The sequence below is a fragment of the Euprymna scolopes genome, chromosome 22, assembly GCF_053919585.1.
Source record: "Euprymna scolopes isolate OS-2025 chromosome 22, ASM5391958v1, whole genome shotgun sequence".
NCBI classification, from domain to species: Eukaryota; Metazoa; Mollusca; class Cephalopoda; order Sepiida; family Sepiolidae; genus Euprymna; species Euprymna scolopes.
This window is the reverse complement of record NC_136503.1, coordinates 62696170-62711013: the sequence shown is the minus strand read 5'-3', so window position 1 is coordinate 62711013 and position 14844 is coordinate 62696170. Positions and strand designations below refer to the sequence as shown.

The 14844-nt window shown below is 31.1% G+C and overlaps 1 protein-coding gene across 1 annotated transcript in view; it reads left to right on the top strand.

Annotated features, from left to right (window-relative positions):
- The first annotated feature begins 48 nt into the window (after positions 1-48).
- LOC145243450 (uncharacterized) overlaps positions 49-14844 on the top strand; it is a 118259-nt gene continuing 103463 nt past the window's right edge. Inside the window, exon 1 of the mRNA XM_080106339.1 lies at positions 49-220. Coding sequence (XP_079962465.1) covers positions 94-220 — 127 coding nt within the window. The 5' untranslated portion in view covers positions 49-93. The remainder of the gene's footprint in view (positions 221-14844) is intronic.

The following is a 14844-nucleotide window of genomic DNA, read 5'->3' as shown; positions in this document are numbered from 1 at the left end:
TTCTTACATATGTTAGTTTTTTTAATGACTGATGTTTAACGACAGTGTGGTTTACGGCAAAGTCTACGAAAGAGTCGAAAGCAGACGATAAAGATGGCGGCTTCGGCGGCTTCTCCCGCACATCAAGGACGACTCGTACTTGCCGCTGTTTTGGCCGGCGGTTTAATTGTGCTCGGTCTCATAGTTGCTAGAAAATTCCTAAGTTCTAAGAAGAAATCAAGTAAGTATTTATTTACCTCTTAAAACTTACTATAAATCCCTTTCTAATCAAAAACATAACCCCATGGTTTCTTTCTTAAAAGAAAAAGAAAAAAAAAGTCTTGACTTTTTATACTTAAGATTATTTCGACAAAGAAAGCAAATATAGACGTTTTTGTTTTCTTTGTTTAGCCTGATAAAAAAAATGTCAGGAATTATCTAAAAATGTGTCTTTTTTTGTTTTGATTAGATGTTTTATGTTCGGATAAAACTGAAGTTTTTATTTTATTTGCAAAGATTTCCTTCGTTATTTTAAAGGTTAAACGGAAAAATGTACTAAAGATTTATGTACGATTTCAGAGTCCCAAATTTTCTTTTTCCAGAATAGAAGTCGATATTCGATTTGTAGTTTTAAAATTACATTGCAATTTAAGATGTAACAAATATTTATAAACTCAAAAATTTTAATATCGAATCGTCTTTTTTTTTTTTTCTTTTTTTTTTTTTTTTGAAGAGAACTTAGTATTTTGTTTTACTAAGTTTTATAATTAGAAGAAAAACAAGAGAAACTTTTTAAGTAACCCCAACTCTAACCCTAACTCTTAAGTAATAGACACAGGGGAAAAGGGCGATAGATACAAATTTAAAACTTGGTTAAAATAAAATATATATGCAAAATAAAAATGTAAAAACATAAAAATAATAATAAACAAAATGTTTCCTTAAAAGAATCGAGGTTTTGTTTTACAATAGACAGAGGTACGAAAAAGTGTGTGTGTATATATATGTTTTTTTTTTTGAAAAAAAAAAAAAAAAAATCCAGCAGAGTGCTCAATTAAAAGGAAAATCCGAAATGTAAGAGCGTATTTATATTTTGTGTACAGAAAGTTGTTAGATGAGACAAATCATTGGTACCGTCGGTTTCAAGCCCGATAATATATATCCATGCGTGTATGGAAATATGGTTCTTCAATTGTATTTCACCTTTTATTTCAATCCTTTAATTTATGAAACTCGATGTAATTACAGAGCATGACAAAAGTGTGTGTGTGTGTGTATATATATATATATATATATATATATATATATATATATATATAAAATAAAAATTCCTACCCTCTGATGAGAAGGAAAGTATTTCTTCGAAACTCCGCGGATTAAGGACTATCCACTTATCTAGTGTTTCCTTTTCAGATTAAATATTTTTTTTTAACTCATTTCAAAGTGTTTTTTAACATGTTTTATTAACTGTTTGCTCGTGTATGTATGTATGTATAATAAATGTAAAACAAACCCGAATCCATATAAAATTAAATCTTTAGGTATGCAGTGTATGCACTTATTGTACCGTGCTGATGTTATTATTTAGAAAGCCATTCTTAACATGGGGAAGGTATTTTATGATTATTCTGTACTTTACAATTTAATGTTAATAATAAAAAGGGTGCTTTTGGCTTGTGTATTTATTGAACAACGCTATTTTAAAATTTAATTCAAGTTAAATTGGAAGTTTTATATCTTTTTTTTTTCTTAATTAAATTGTTAGGTGGAAGTACAGAATATTTACAAAACACCCTGCTCTCCCCATATTAAGAATGGATTTCTAAATAATAACGTTATTTCAGAACGGCTCAATAAGTGCACAAGTACCCTAAAAAAAAAGATATCGTAAAACTTTAACTTGAAAATAGTATTAAAACTAATAGCGCGGTAATTCAATACTTGCAAATCTTTTTAAGTATTTGCGTCCAAAATTGTAAATGTAATTTTAAAAACTACAAAAGAAAATAAAATTCGGGATGCTGCATTCATGCACCACAGAAAGATGAAGCTGACTTTTAACTAATTTTAGAAGATGGTAAAACAACTTCTCAAATAAAAATGTCAGATTAACTCGACACTGCTCTTTTTTACGAACTGAAAAAAAACGCTTTAAAATAAGTTAAAACACTAAACTTATGCAGCTTGGTAGAAGTGTAATTTATTTCGTCTTTTGGTAATATTTATTTGTTTATATGCTTATTTTTGACCACGTTTTCGTTTTGTTATAGTAAAAAAAAAAAAAAAAAAATGGTGCTAATAAATGCACTTACTGATCCCCCGCGCTATTTTTTAAATCGTATTTTCAAGTTTAATTAAAGTTTTTTTTATTTTTATTTATTCAATTGTAAGGTTAAAGTACAGAATAGGTACAAAACACCCTCCCCTCCCCATGTTAAGAATGGCTTTTTAAATAACGTTATTTCAGCACGGCTCAATAAGTGCATTCATTAGTACAAAAAAATAAATAAATAAAAATATGACCCCCTTTTTCTACCAACAATAATTGGGTCATCTTGAACTTTTCAGCTTTATAGCTGCCTTTAAAACAACATTATCTTAACCAAATTATAGTTTTATAACAATTTACAGTCATCTTTAATGTTGGAAAGTTTAAGATAACCAAAACTTCGGTTAATATTCAATAAGAACCAGAACCAGATAGGGATTTAAACATTTTTTTGTTGTTTTGGCGAAAACAGAAAAGAAAGTGTAGTATCAGATACTACACTTTCTTTTCTGTTTTCGGTTAATAAAGGAAAAAATTCTTCTAAGCTGAGACAATTTTAATGTTCCAACCCATACTACTTGTTTTTGACAAGTAAATAGGGATATAAACATTAGTGAAAATGGACAAAGTTTATTCGGTCAATTTTTACGACGTGCCCCAGCGTATTATAAACCATCTTATCCTCCCCATGTTAAGAACGGCTTTCGAGCTTGGGGGCGTGTTTATTCTGAAAGCCGTTCTTAACATGGGGAGGTTGGGGTGCTTATAATACGCTGGGGCACATCATAAAAATTGACCGTTTATTCTCAAAAAATTTAAGAATTTTAGGGGTGCTAAATGCACTTACTTTCCACGCTATTTTTTTTTAAAATCGTATTTCCAAGTTTAATTAAAGTTTTTTGATATGTTTTTTTTATTCAAGTGTAACGCTAAAGTACAGAATGGGTACAAAACACCCTCCCCTCCCCATGTTAAGAATGGGATTTTTAAATAATAATGTTATTTCAGCCCGGATCAGTAAATGCACTAGTACCATTTTAGGAATTCTGGTGATCATTCTGATTTTATTTTTTAATGTTTATCCCCGAAAAAAAAAAGTGATAATAATATTGAAGATTTTTGCTTCTACTTTAACCAAAGTGTTAGACAATTAGAGAACTAATTTTGGTTAATGTTATTTCAATGGCAGCCATCTTAAAGCTATAATCTTCACTATAGTCATTGATTTATTTACGAATTCGCCATTTCTGTCCTCGGCCAATGGAGGAGAAATCCTTCATGACTGAGACAGACAATGTTTATTTTTGTTCTTATCCAGTGAGTGCGCCCCTTTTTTTTTTTTGGAGGGGGGGGAGCTGGATTTTCTCCACATTAAAAACTGACTGTGTGTCTAACTGCCCTCATGGGGAGGCAAGTAAGTAGGAATATAAATAACTTTGGTGTTTCTACAGAATTTTACGCAACCAAATCGAGTTTTACCTAAAAAAACAAAAAAACAAAAACACACACACACACACACACACAACAAAACTGTTTTTGTTTTGTTAAACTTTGTTCGAATTCTGTAAACGTTTACATTTTTCTTCCCTTTTTATAATCCCAGAAAGTTGACTTAGTAAATGAATCAAAGGTGAAGGCACAGAATAGTTAACAAACCCCAATGTTAAGAATCTGTTTTTAAACTAATTTCTTAGCCTGGAGAGGGGGGGGGGGCGGCATTTTATTAATTATTCTCAACATTCACCTGGTTTAAAATAAATAAAATATTTACAGAATTATATTCGTTATGAACCTTCAATGACTCAATAAAAATAAAAACATTCAAGTACTTGCAATAGTTCAATTTATTTATTTTTATAACTTCAGTATTGTCGGACATAACAAAAACTTGAAACAAAACGTCCAGACTGGGCATAAAAAGGGGGCTCATGTCGAACTTAAGAAAACCGTGCTAAAACAATGAAAACCCATCAGAAAAGACGTTTAAAAGTGTCTTATCTTCAAGATAGACTTTTGTTTAATTGGATTCGGGGTTTTGTTGAAGTTGTTGCGCTCCTTATTTCCGACTGTGCCTTAAAACATGACCGATTTTATTTACCTTTATGTAAGCCTACACGAAAAAACCGGGTCATTCTTATCCTTAGACATTGGCGGAAAAAAAGTACAACTAACACGCAAAACTTATCTGGTTTCGTTAGATCATCTAATTTAGATGGAAAGGAATATTGAGTGACGATAATAAGTGTATATTATACCATACATACAGATGCAGGTAATAATGCATATTTCTCGGACAGAAACGGAAAACTTGATTGATTTTTTTAAAAAGTTGGCGGACCTGTACGAAAGTGCCCGCCCCATCCCCTAAAAATGCGTTCCCCCCCCCCCGACGATTATCATGATTAGACTTAATAATCATATTAGCAGAAATAAAACTTGAAAAAATGATTTTTAAGAAGGGGGTTCACTTTCTCGTTAAAATGTTTTAATCACGTGACACGTCGGTAAAATAAATGGACAGTAAGTCAGGTAGCAATGAAGTAGAACGTTTTAACGAGAAAGTGAACCCCCCTTCTTAAAAGTCATTAACTGAAAAAAATTTTCTCAAAACATTTTCAGTTAGTCTATGATAATCGTCGGAAAAGAAAAAAAAAAAACTTTATATTAAAAAAAGAAATGTGTAAAACACGCATTTTTAGGGGGTGGCCACTCTCGTACAGGTCCGCCGAATAGTTTTATTTGTGCTTCTTAAGATATAGTCGGCATATCGATTTTTTAAATATGCCATTTTAAGCAACAACAACAGTACTTTTTAATTGTCATGTCGAAAATAGTAATATATCCAAAACTGACGAAAATTCATCTATTGTACTTTTTAGTAAAAATAAGTCCATCGTTTGTCTTTTTTTAGTAAAAAATAAAAAAGAAGTCCATCCATCCATCGCTCTGCTATCCCTCCACGCTGAAGTCTGTTGTTAAAATGTCGGAAAGGGAGATTAGTTGCCCCCTGTATTCGGAATCTTTAAGATGTTTACATCTAGGGATTCCCAATTTTCCATAAAAGTTACTTTTGACTATAAATAATTTTCTACTTGACGAATTTTCGTAATTTTTGGATGCATTACTATTTTCGACATGAAAATCAAATAAGTACTGTTGTTTTTGCTTAAAACGACATAGTTGAAAAATCGCATCTGCTGACTCTAACAAGCACCGTTTTATTTACGTTTCTGAATTTTACAGATGAGGATTATTTCGATTCAAATCAAAAAGGGATTAAAAAAGTACAAAGAAACTCTGTAAAATAAGTGACAAAAAATATTTATCTGGGTATTTTTTCTGCCCATGTTTCAAAATAATCTTGCCAAATTTTGACAAACTTTAAGCGGTGATGGAGTTATTCCCTCCTGTCCCCTACCTCGTCCGCGAAATAGTCAAGATGACTGCGATGCGCCGATGTGATTGATCTCATTTAAATTTGATTTTCCTCTGTAAATTTTTTTTAACTACTTGATCAAATTAAGCGATTAAATAAAAATTTTTTTTTTAAATGTCTTTGGTAAACTGCACAAGCACCTCTTTTTTTTTCTTTTGGGACAATTTCTAAAAATTGCGGTTATGGACGAACGCGAAAAAAAATCTGAGCAGTAGGGAATGCCAAAATTCACCACAGAATTACCCCTACCCTATATGTAACACGATGTAACCTTATTATAAATTAATATTATCAGTATAACTTTTGTACCATTTAAAAGAAGGGCAAAATAAACCAGTAATTAAAAAAAATTTTGAAGTTGCAATTAAAAAAATTATATAAATGTAATATTACGTTTTTTGTTTTTTTGTTTTTTTTTTTAAATAGCGTTTTTTCGAATTATCAGTTGAATTGCCAAGAAAAAGAAAAACCGTTAGCAATAGACAGAAACTACTTAACTAATTAGGGAATGCATAAAACTTAGGAACATCATGCTAGTTAGATACTAACCCTAAGTTTGAGTTGCAAATCCTCTCTCAAACTTAGGATTAGTGATAGTAATATATATATATATATATATATAATGACTTGTTTGTAATATATTGAGTTTTACTGGGTTTGTATAATTCAGTAAATTTTCATATATCAATAAGTTTTAAGCCAAAGAGAGATGACTTTAAAAGTAAGCTACAAAATTATTATATTTCATAATTGAGCAATTATATACTATATTAACAAAACAAGACTTCAAAAAATGAAATATATATATATATATATATATACACACACACACACACCTACACATTTCAGGAATAAAACTCCCACCTCATCAGTTGAACAACTACTTCTTGTGTGGTGGAGACAGCTTAAAAAAAAAAAAAATTGAAATAAAAACCAGAAATCTGTTTCAGCACATTAAAACGATACAGGTTGGCTGATAATTCTACAACATTTGGTTCTAAGACATGTTGCTATTTTTTTTTTTGTTGTTTTTGTTGGTTATTTTACGGCTTTGAGTCTTAGCTATTTTACACTTTCTTCATTTAATCTGTTTCCGTGCAACGTTAGTTATTCTGAAAAAAGTACTTATATTTAGTGCATGTAAGTGGGTGATTATGGAAAAACAGAATGAGTAAATGTGTTGTTTCAAAAGGATCTGACGCCATACTTGTTTTTTTTTATCCATGGAAGAATGAAATGACTGAATGACATAAGTTAATTAAATCACAGAAAAATCAACATTTTGTTTTAAAGAAGGATAAGTGCTCAGTACTATTGGAATATTTTATTAAGTGAAATGTGTGCAGAAAGCAATTGTGTCCAGTGTTTGTATTTGAGGAAGATCAAATTAAAGACAACACGTGTTCGATAAATGTAAATCTGTTAATTTTTGTTTGGGTAGAAAGAATAGAACAATTATTTGAAATAACCAATGAAAACGCATTGGGGGGGGTGAAAATAAAGGGAGTGTATCTTGTTTATATTTAACATATAATAATAACGTGAAAATATGAAATAATAATGGGGCTACAAAAGTATGTTTTCTATGCAAACAAATATGTACATGTGTGGCAGCAGTAATTGATTTAAGTTAAAATGAACATTCTTTTGAATATCTACATATGACAATCTTTATAAAAGATATGAAGTCGGACTAAATATGAAAATCAATGAAATTGAACGAAGTAATTTATATTAAGAATTTAGAAGTGAAACAATATACATATATATATATATATATTTTTTTTTTTTTTAGTTTAACGCTATTTTATTAAAACAAAAATGCATTGTTCATTTGGCTTCTAAATTAATATTCAAATTTCATGATGTTTCAAAGGAGACCACTTTTTTTTTTTTTCAACAATTTCTGAAGCAGATTTGTGTGTTGTGTGTGTAATATATATATATATATATATATATATATATATATATATATATATATATATTATTCAAGGGAGTCATCACTTACCAAGGCCTGAAGACCACTCAAGGATAAGTGTTAATGAATGTACCGTAGTTAATGGGGCAATATTGTAGTAATCATTAGTAGTAGAAATTTGGTAAATTGGATTACTTAAGGGGACGGCTCATCAAGAACTTGTTTACATTGGACTTGAAGATGACCATATTATAGTCAGCTGGAAATCAGGAAAATAGAGGAGTTTCACATGCATGCAGTTCTAATCTACATTTAGGTTTAGGCACAGATAAAGAGTGGAGGAAATTATTGATAGTGATTTCAGCTAGACGAGTGCTTTTCGTGAAAATTTGGCAAGGAGGGACCATAGATTGGAGCTCAGACGAGCACTTACCATGAAAATGACGATAGAGCAGATGCAGGCTCGCAACATCTCTTCTGTGCGAAAGAGGTTGTAGGGAAAAGAAAAGGGCATCCCCAACTAGACTACAAAGTTTATTTTGAACTCTGTCAAGGCAAAATAAGAAGCTTTTTGTAAGAAAACTGTACCCATCAATGGTAGAAAGGAAATTCTTACTGTAATGCATTTATATATAAGATAAATAGTTTAAGCACATTTTCCAAGAAAAACAAAACAGTATGTTAATAATACAATTGTAAATTTTACTATCGGTTTTGTATATTTTTAGACTGAAAGTAAATGTTTTAAAGCTTTTTCTTTTTTTTACTGTAGTATAATACTACGCATGGAAATAAAGTAATGCAAATAGATTTTTTTTATTGTTGGGTAACCACTTATAAAGGCCAAGAACCATTTAAGGATAAGGGTTAATGAGATGGAATGATTATCAGGTGAAAGATTACGCATGCTATGGGATGACCACTTAAGGGACGTTTTAGGACAAAAAATTGTTGGTATTGCATTTGACAGTGACCTAGTTCTAATCAGCAGGGAAGCAGTCTAGTGGTAATGTATTCCACAGATGGCCATGGCCCTTGCAAGGACATTTTGCTAATTCAAATTCAACCTGATACTAGTCACATGTTGATGGGTGATTCTTTTTTTTTTTTTTTTTTTTTTTGCTATGGTAGCAAAATGAATTTCTGCAAATATCTTACAAGGATGAATCAAAGATTAGAGGTCAGTCGAGCAACTTCCATTGATCAGTTAATTTTTATCTCAGTCATGTCAATTATTTAGACAGAAAGGTGTTTCAGCATTACTTTCAAATCGTTTATTATTTAAACTGTGTTTATGTAAAAAAATTTTTTTTAAATTAACTAAAAACAGCAAGTTTCATTCTAAACATGAAACTCCAACATGAAAATTAGACCAGAAAAATATAGTCGCCTTCTTTATATGATTGAAAAAGGTTAAGTAGCAACAAGTCTATTTCACAATACTGACTTTTTATTTAGAATTATGAGTTTCAGTTATTGTTGCTATTTAGTTCTTTTTGTTTTGTTTATAAAGATGACGACTATATTTTTCTGGTCCAGTTTTTTTCACGTATACAATGGGAGTACTATTATTTTTATTAAATTTTTTTTTTAAACTAGAATATAGTAAAAATAAGTTGTTTTCGAGCATATAATTTACATGACTGAAATAGAAGTACTTGATTTTAAACTTCACATCTTAAAAATAATTAAATACTTTTGTTTTTATTAAATGGAACTACTAAAACAACTCCAACCTATAGTTGTGCTGTTTAAGAAAAAAAAAAAGTTAATATTTTAATTTGAAACTATTTTTTTTTTTTTTTTTTAACAAGCAAATATGTTCCTCCCTCCGGAAGTAGTAATTGTTTTTGACTGTTACAATAATTTCAACACTATTATTGATAATGTTTATCCATTCATCTATTGATTTTTATGATCACTTGTTTGAACTTTTGTTTTGAAACTTGATGTAAGTCATAAGTCTATGACGTCATGTCAAAGCTATAATTATTTTTTAATCAAGATAATGTTTTAAGCTCTATGTATGAGAAAATTCAAATAGCTCAGTTAGAAGCAGCTCAAAATGAAGGTCTCAAGTTTTCAGTTTTGATTTCCAGTCATGGCATCCGATTTAAAACAAACATTTTTTTTTTAAAGGTGTGACAACCTTAAAAAAAACAAAAAAACAACAAATTATTAAGGCCTGAGGATAAGGGTTAATGAATCTAAGGCAGTAGTTTAGTAGTTAATTGTGTGGATTGGATAGAATTTTTGATTATTTAAGAGGACGGCTCAACAAAAAACTTGTTTAGATTGGACTTGAAGGCTATCATCTTGTAATCAACTCGAAAGCAGGCCAATGGAAACCTGTTCCACATGTGAGCAGTTCTAGGAAAAAAGCTTTGTTCATGAAATCTGCGTTTAGAATTAGGCACAGATAGTGGTGAAAATTGTTAATAGTGGTTGTAGCTAGTCGAGTGTTTTTTTTTTTTGTGAAAGTTTCGCAAAGGGGGACCATAGATAGTAGCTCAGATGAGCACTGGCCATGAAAATAACATTTGTTGTAAATTTATTACTATTAATGTGATATTCTTCATTTCAAAACGTAGTTAAGATTTTTGACATCCCTATATATATATATATATATATATATATATATATATATATATATATATATATAAATGAACTCATTTTTTCCCCTCTGATTTTGACCTTAATAGGATTAAAAATCAAGACATTTCATGCAAATGTAATACGCACAAACTGCAGCACAATATCTGAGGTGTGTTATGGGCCTATTACCTATCCATTTCCTCGATAATCGCTAGTTGCAAAATAAAACGCATTCTGCATATATTTAATTACACTTTTAATGCAAAAAATAAGAATTGTGATGGATAGATGTAGAGATAAGAATTTCTATTTATCTAAGGTAGGTGTAGAAAACGACTAAATCTAGGCAGTATAGGAAATGTATGCAGAACCTGAGATTTTGATAATTTGGCCACATTGAAAAAAAAAAAGTTTTTAGTTCTCTTCCACCGCAGGATCTACTTCACCAAGATTGGAAAGTGGAACTAAGAAGTCAGTTGCAAACACCTGGGCAACGCCGGGCACCTCCGCTAGTTTCAATAATAAAGGAATAAACTTGTTTATTTATTTTTTTTCTATAAAGATTAAAAAATTTTTTAAAAATGGCACACTGGGTTGAAAAAGTTTTTTTTAAAGAATTTGCCAAAAATAATCACGACTAAGTCGTTTTATTGTTTATTTTAATAACATGTTTTGCGCTCACAGACTCAGTTGATCCCCCGTGTAAAAGGGAACATTTAATAAAAATCAGGAGTTTTCTTTTCATAAATATCTTTTTAGTTGCGGACTTAAAAAGATATTTGCCACAAATTACCTCTCCAAATTTCTGAGTAAATTCATTTTATTGTTTATTACAGGATTGTTTTCCGCTATTTTATGCTAACGGACCCAGTAGATCACGTGTGTCGAAGTTGTTTTGATCAGCTGCAGTGGTGATTAGTCATACATTGATCATACATACTTTTTAGCCGTAGATTTTTAGTAAAACCGAATATGTTGATGATTATAAAAACTGGGGGCAGGGTCATATACAATCTTTAAAAGCAAATTATTTACATTTGATATTAAAACTGCGAGGATGTTTGAAAAACTTGTATTACTACCCCCCCCCCCCCCGCTTCCCTTTTGTATTAATCTGCGTGTGCATATCTTTATTTTAAAACCCAATTGATTGCAGAAAATCTTTTATCATTTAAATAAAAAAAATAGTTTAATTTTTCCACAAATACATTTTGTTTTCAAAATTATTGCAAGTTTGAGTGGAAAAATATTTGTAGTTACATGAGGTGAAGCCAAATTTATGATGGTCTCGACTGCCACTCCAAACTTGAGCATCTCTACTTTAATAGATATTAGTGGGATTCTGTGGGAATTCCATGGTGCTTTCTATATCAGTTTATATAATTTATTGTTAATGATATACCTTTTGAAATAATGTGTTTCAGGGTCAATATTCAGAAAAAAAAAATGACTCTTTATTCTGTAAAACTAATTATCATTGTCATCTAAATATTTTTTCAATACGACTGATGTGTCTTTTGTTTTTATTTATTTAAAATTCTTCTAATGAATATGATGAATGTCAGTTTTTGAAATGTATTTAAAATTGTACTGTTTTAGTCAGCAAGACAATTTGATTTTGAAACAATTAATTTTAAAATTGTTAAAATCGGTAATTGTCTGCCTTAGCAACATCAGATTAATTACCAAACACTACCTTTGCTGATGAGATGACATCGCTTCTTCAATATTTATTTGTAAAGTGTAAAATACTTTTGCATCTTATTATGTAGATTTGATTATTTTACCATAATGAAGACGATTGTCCAGTATTTCATTATTTTTTTAAAATCTGTTTTTTTCAATTTATTGAATCTATTTTTTATACCTTAAAGCGTTTGCAATATTTTGAACATTATTGTTTTTGTAACAACATTCAACTGTTTGTTGCTGGATTTTCCTCCGAATTTTTATATTTTAAATATTTTAAATATCTGATTGCCCATTTGCTCCTTTTCTGATATTTTTCTCCAGATTGCTCTTAGATTCATCTCTTCATATTTTCTGAAGAAAATGGAGTTATGATAGCTTCCGACCTCTCTAGACACTTGTGTAAAAGTTTCTTTCAGTTGAAATTGTCATTTAAATCATAGAATGATATAATCTGGAATTTAATACTTTAGCCACCTTGGATATTGTAACTATTAAATATTGAGCTACATATTTGCTTTTGGAAATTGATTCTTAGTCAAATTGATCTGAACTATGTAAATTTACTATTCTATTATTACGTATACTTTGATAGTACATTTTTGTAAAAATGGTGATATGATGGCATCGTTCGTTGTGAGAAAGTTGGAAGATTAAATAAATGTGGCACTGAATAACCCACAAAAAATCCGTTCTCGTTTTCACTATTACACTCACGCTCTATGAAATTAATATTGAGTTGTGCTTGGAATTTTATTTTTCTTATCATAATAAGTTTTTCCTTATATCAGACTCGGATATTGTCTGGAGGCATAGATAACAAAACCGCTTTTTTTTTTTTTTTTTTTTTTAACATTTTCTACAGATGCTCAGCCATGTAACTTTCTGGAAAAAAAAAATCGGATACAGCTATTGGGTGTGGCTTTCACCGCCTCTTCCTCATTGATAGACCATCAAATGTATTCAGTCCATTAAAGCACAAATTTAGAAACAAACGGATAAATAATTGCCTCAAGTCTGCTATTCAGCACTGGTCATAAAGATTCTGCCTTAGTTCAGCTCCCAGGAACTTTGTCTATTGCATTTAATATCAGTTCGTAACTAATCTCCCTGACTATTAGATTGTTGACCTGATTTATTTTTCTATCTGGCACCAGGACTGTTGTTAAAGTCTAACTAACCTAGTACACATATTCAGCCCCTACGGTCATAGTTGCCATGACTTTGTCCAGCTGTTGACTAGTTCCATTCATCCAACCAGTGACTTTATGCATTTCTCCTGCTGATTTCCTGGTGGCTTTGTTGTTTGAGTACCATAACCAACTCGTGTGTATGTGTGTGTGGGGGGGGGGCATGATCAGGGTTTGCACAGGCTTAAAAAGGCCTTGAATTTTGAGCTTTGTCTTGAAAAAGCTTTATTTCTATTATTACCTTGAAATGACCTTGGAAATATAGGAAATGTTTTGAAAAAGACTTGGAAATCGTATTCTTTATATTCAGTAAATATTTGTGTCAGAATATTAAAAATAAAATTGAAATGAATACATTCTTGTGAAAACCGCTATCAATATTTTCTCCCATTCTCTATTTGTGTCTAAATTTAAATGTGGATTCCATGAACAAAGCTTCTTTCCTAGAACTGTCCGCCTGTGGAACTCTGTTCTGCTGGCTTGCTTTCCAGCTGACTACAATATGGCCATCTTCAAGTCCAACATAAACAAGTTCTTGTTGAACTATTCCATTAAATAATCAAATTACACCAAATTTCCACTATTAACGATTACTATGTTGTCCCAATGACTCCTGTACACTTATTATCCTTTATCTCTGAGTGGCCTTAAGAAAAGGTGACTGCTTTATAAAAAAAAAATTTACTATGATGAAAGGTTTGTAAGTGATAGTTTTTGGCTTTTAGTCGGATACACACACAAATATATAAATAAAATTCAACTTTTTTCTTTTATATAAGACTAGCGGGGGTGCCCGGTGTTGCCCGGGTGTTTGGAGGTGTAAAAGAAAAAAAGTTTTGGTAGGCAGGTAGGCTTGAACCCAAAGACTAGAGGCGAAGGCGCAAAAAAAAAAAAAAAAAAGTGTGACGCGTTACGGCGACGCTAAGCGGGCAAAGAAGTGAGAATGGTAGAAATTAAACGGTTAAAAAAGCAGATGCTTAAACGAACGTCAATGTCTGCTTTTCTGGGTCAAACATCACGCCATAGAGAAATGAAATCACAGCGCGAATTTTGTAACATAAAAGTCGCTCAAATAAAAGATAGACGACCTTGTTTCATAATTATAATCTAGGGAGTATATAAAAAGTTGTAAGAATAAGTGACCCCCCCCCCCGAAAAAAGCCTTTGCCGGACATACAAAAAAAAATGCACACACACACACACACATTTTCGCTTTTATATAATAGACTAGCCTGGGTACCCGGCGTTGCCTGGGTGTTTGGAGGTGTGTAATGTGTATTGAGCAAAAAAAAAAAAAAGTGATTGTAAGCTGGCAGACTCGAACCCTGTGAATGTGAAGAGAGGTGTTAAAAAAAAAATGAATGTTAGTAACGTGGGGAGGGAATAAAAACAACAGTAGGCAGCCAGGGTGAAGAGAGGCGTTAAAAAAAAAAAAATTATTTTTTAAGTGGTAGTAGGCAGGCAGGCTTGAACCCGTGACGCGAAGGCAAAAAGGAAAGTGAAAGAAAATCTGACATCTTAGCCGCTGTCTCCAAGATGCAACCGGAAGTACAAAGCATTGAAATTAACCGAAGTTAATCCAACGGTGACGATGACTTGCTAAAATGTTGGCGAAAAAAATAGACCACTCCTTGTACAAAACAGCCCAGTTTAGGGTGAAGGAATTAATGTTTTTAGTCAAATTTTCCATATTTGTCGTCTGAGACGTCGAGCTTCAAAATAATACTGATCTTGTCAGGATCCGTCGCCTCTGTCGAAAGTTTTTGCA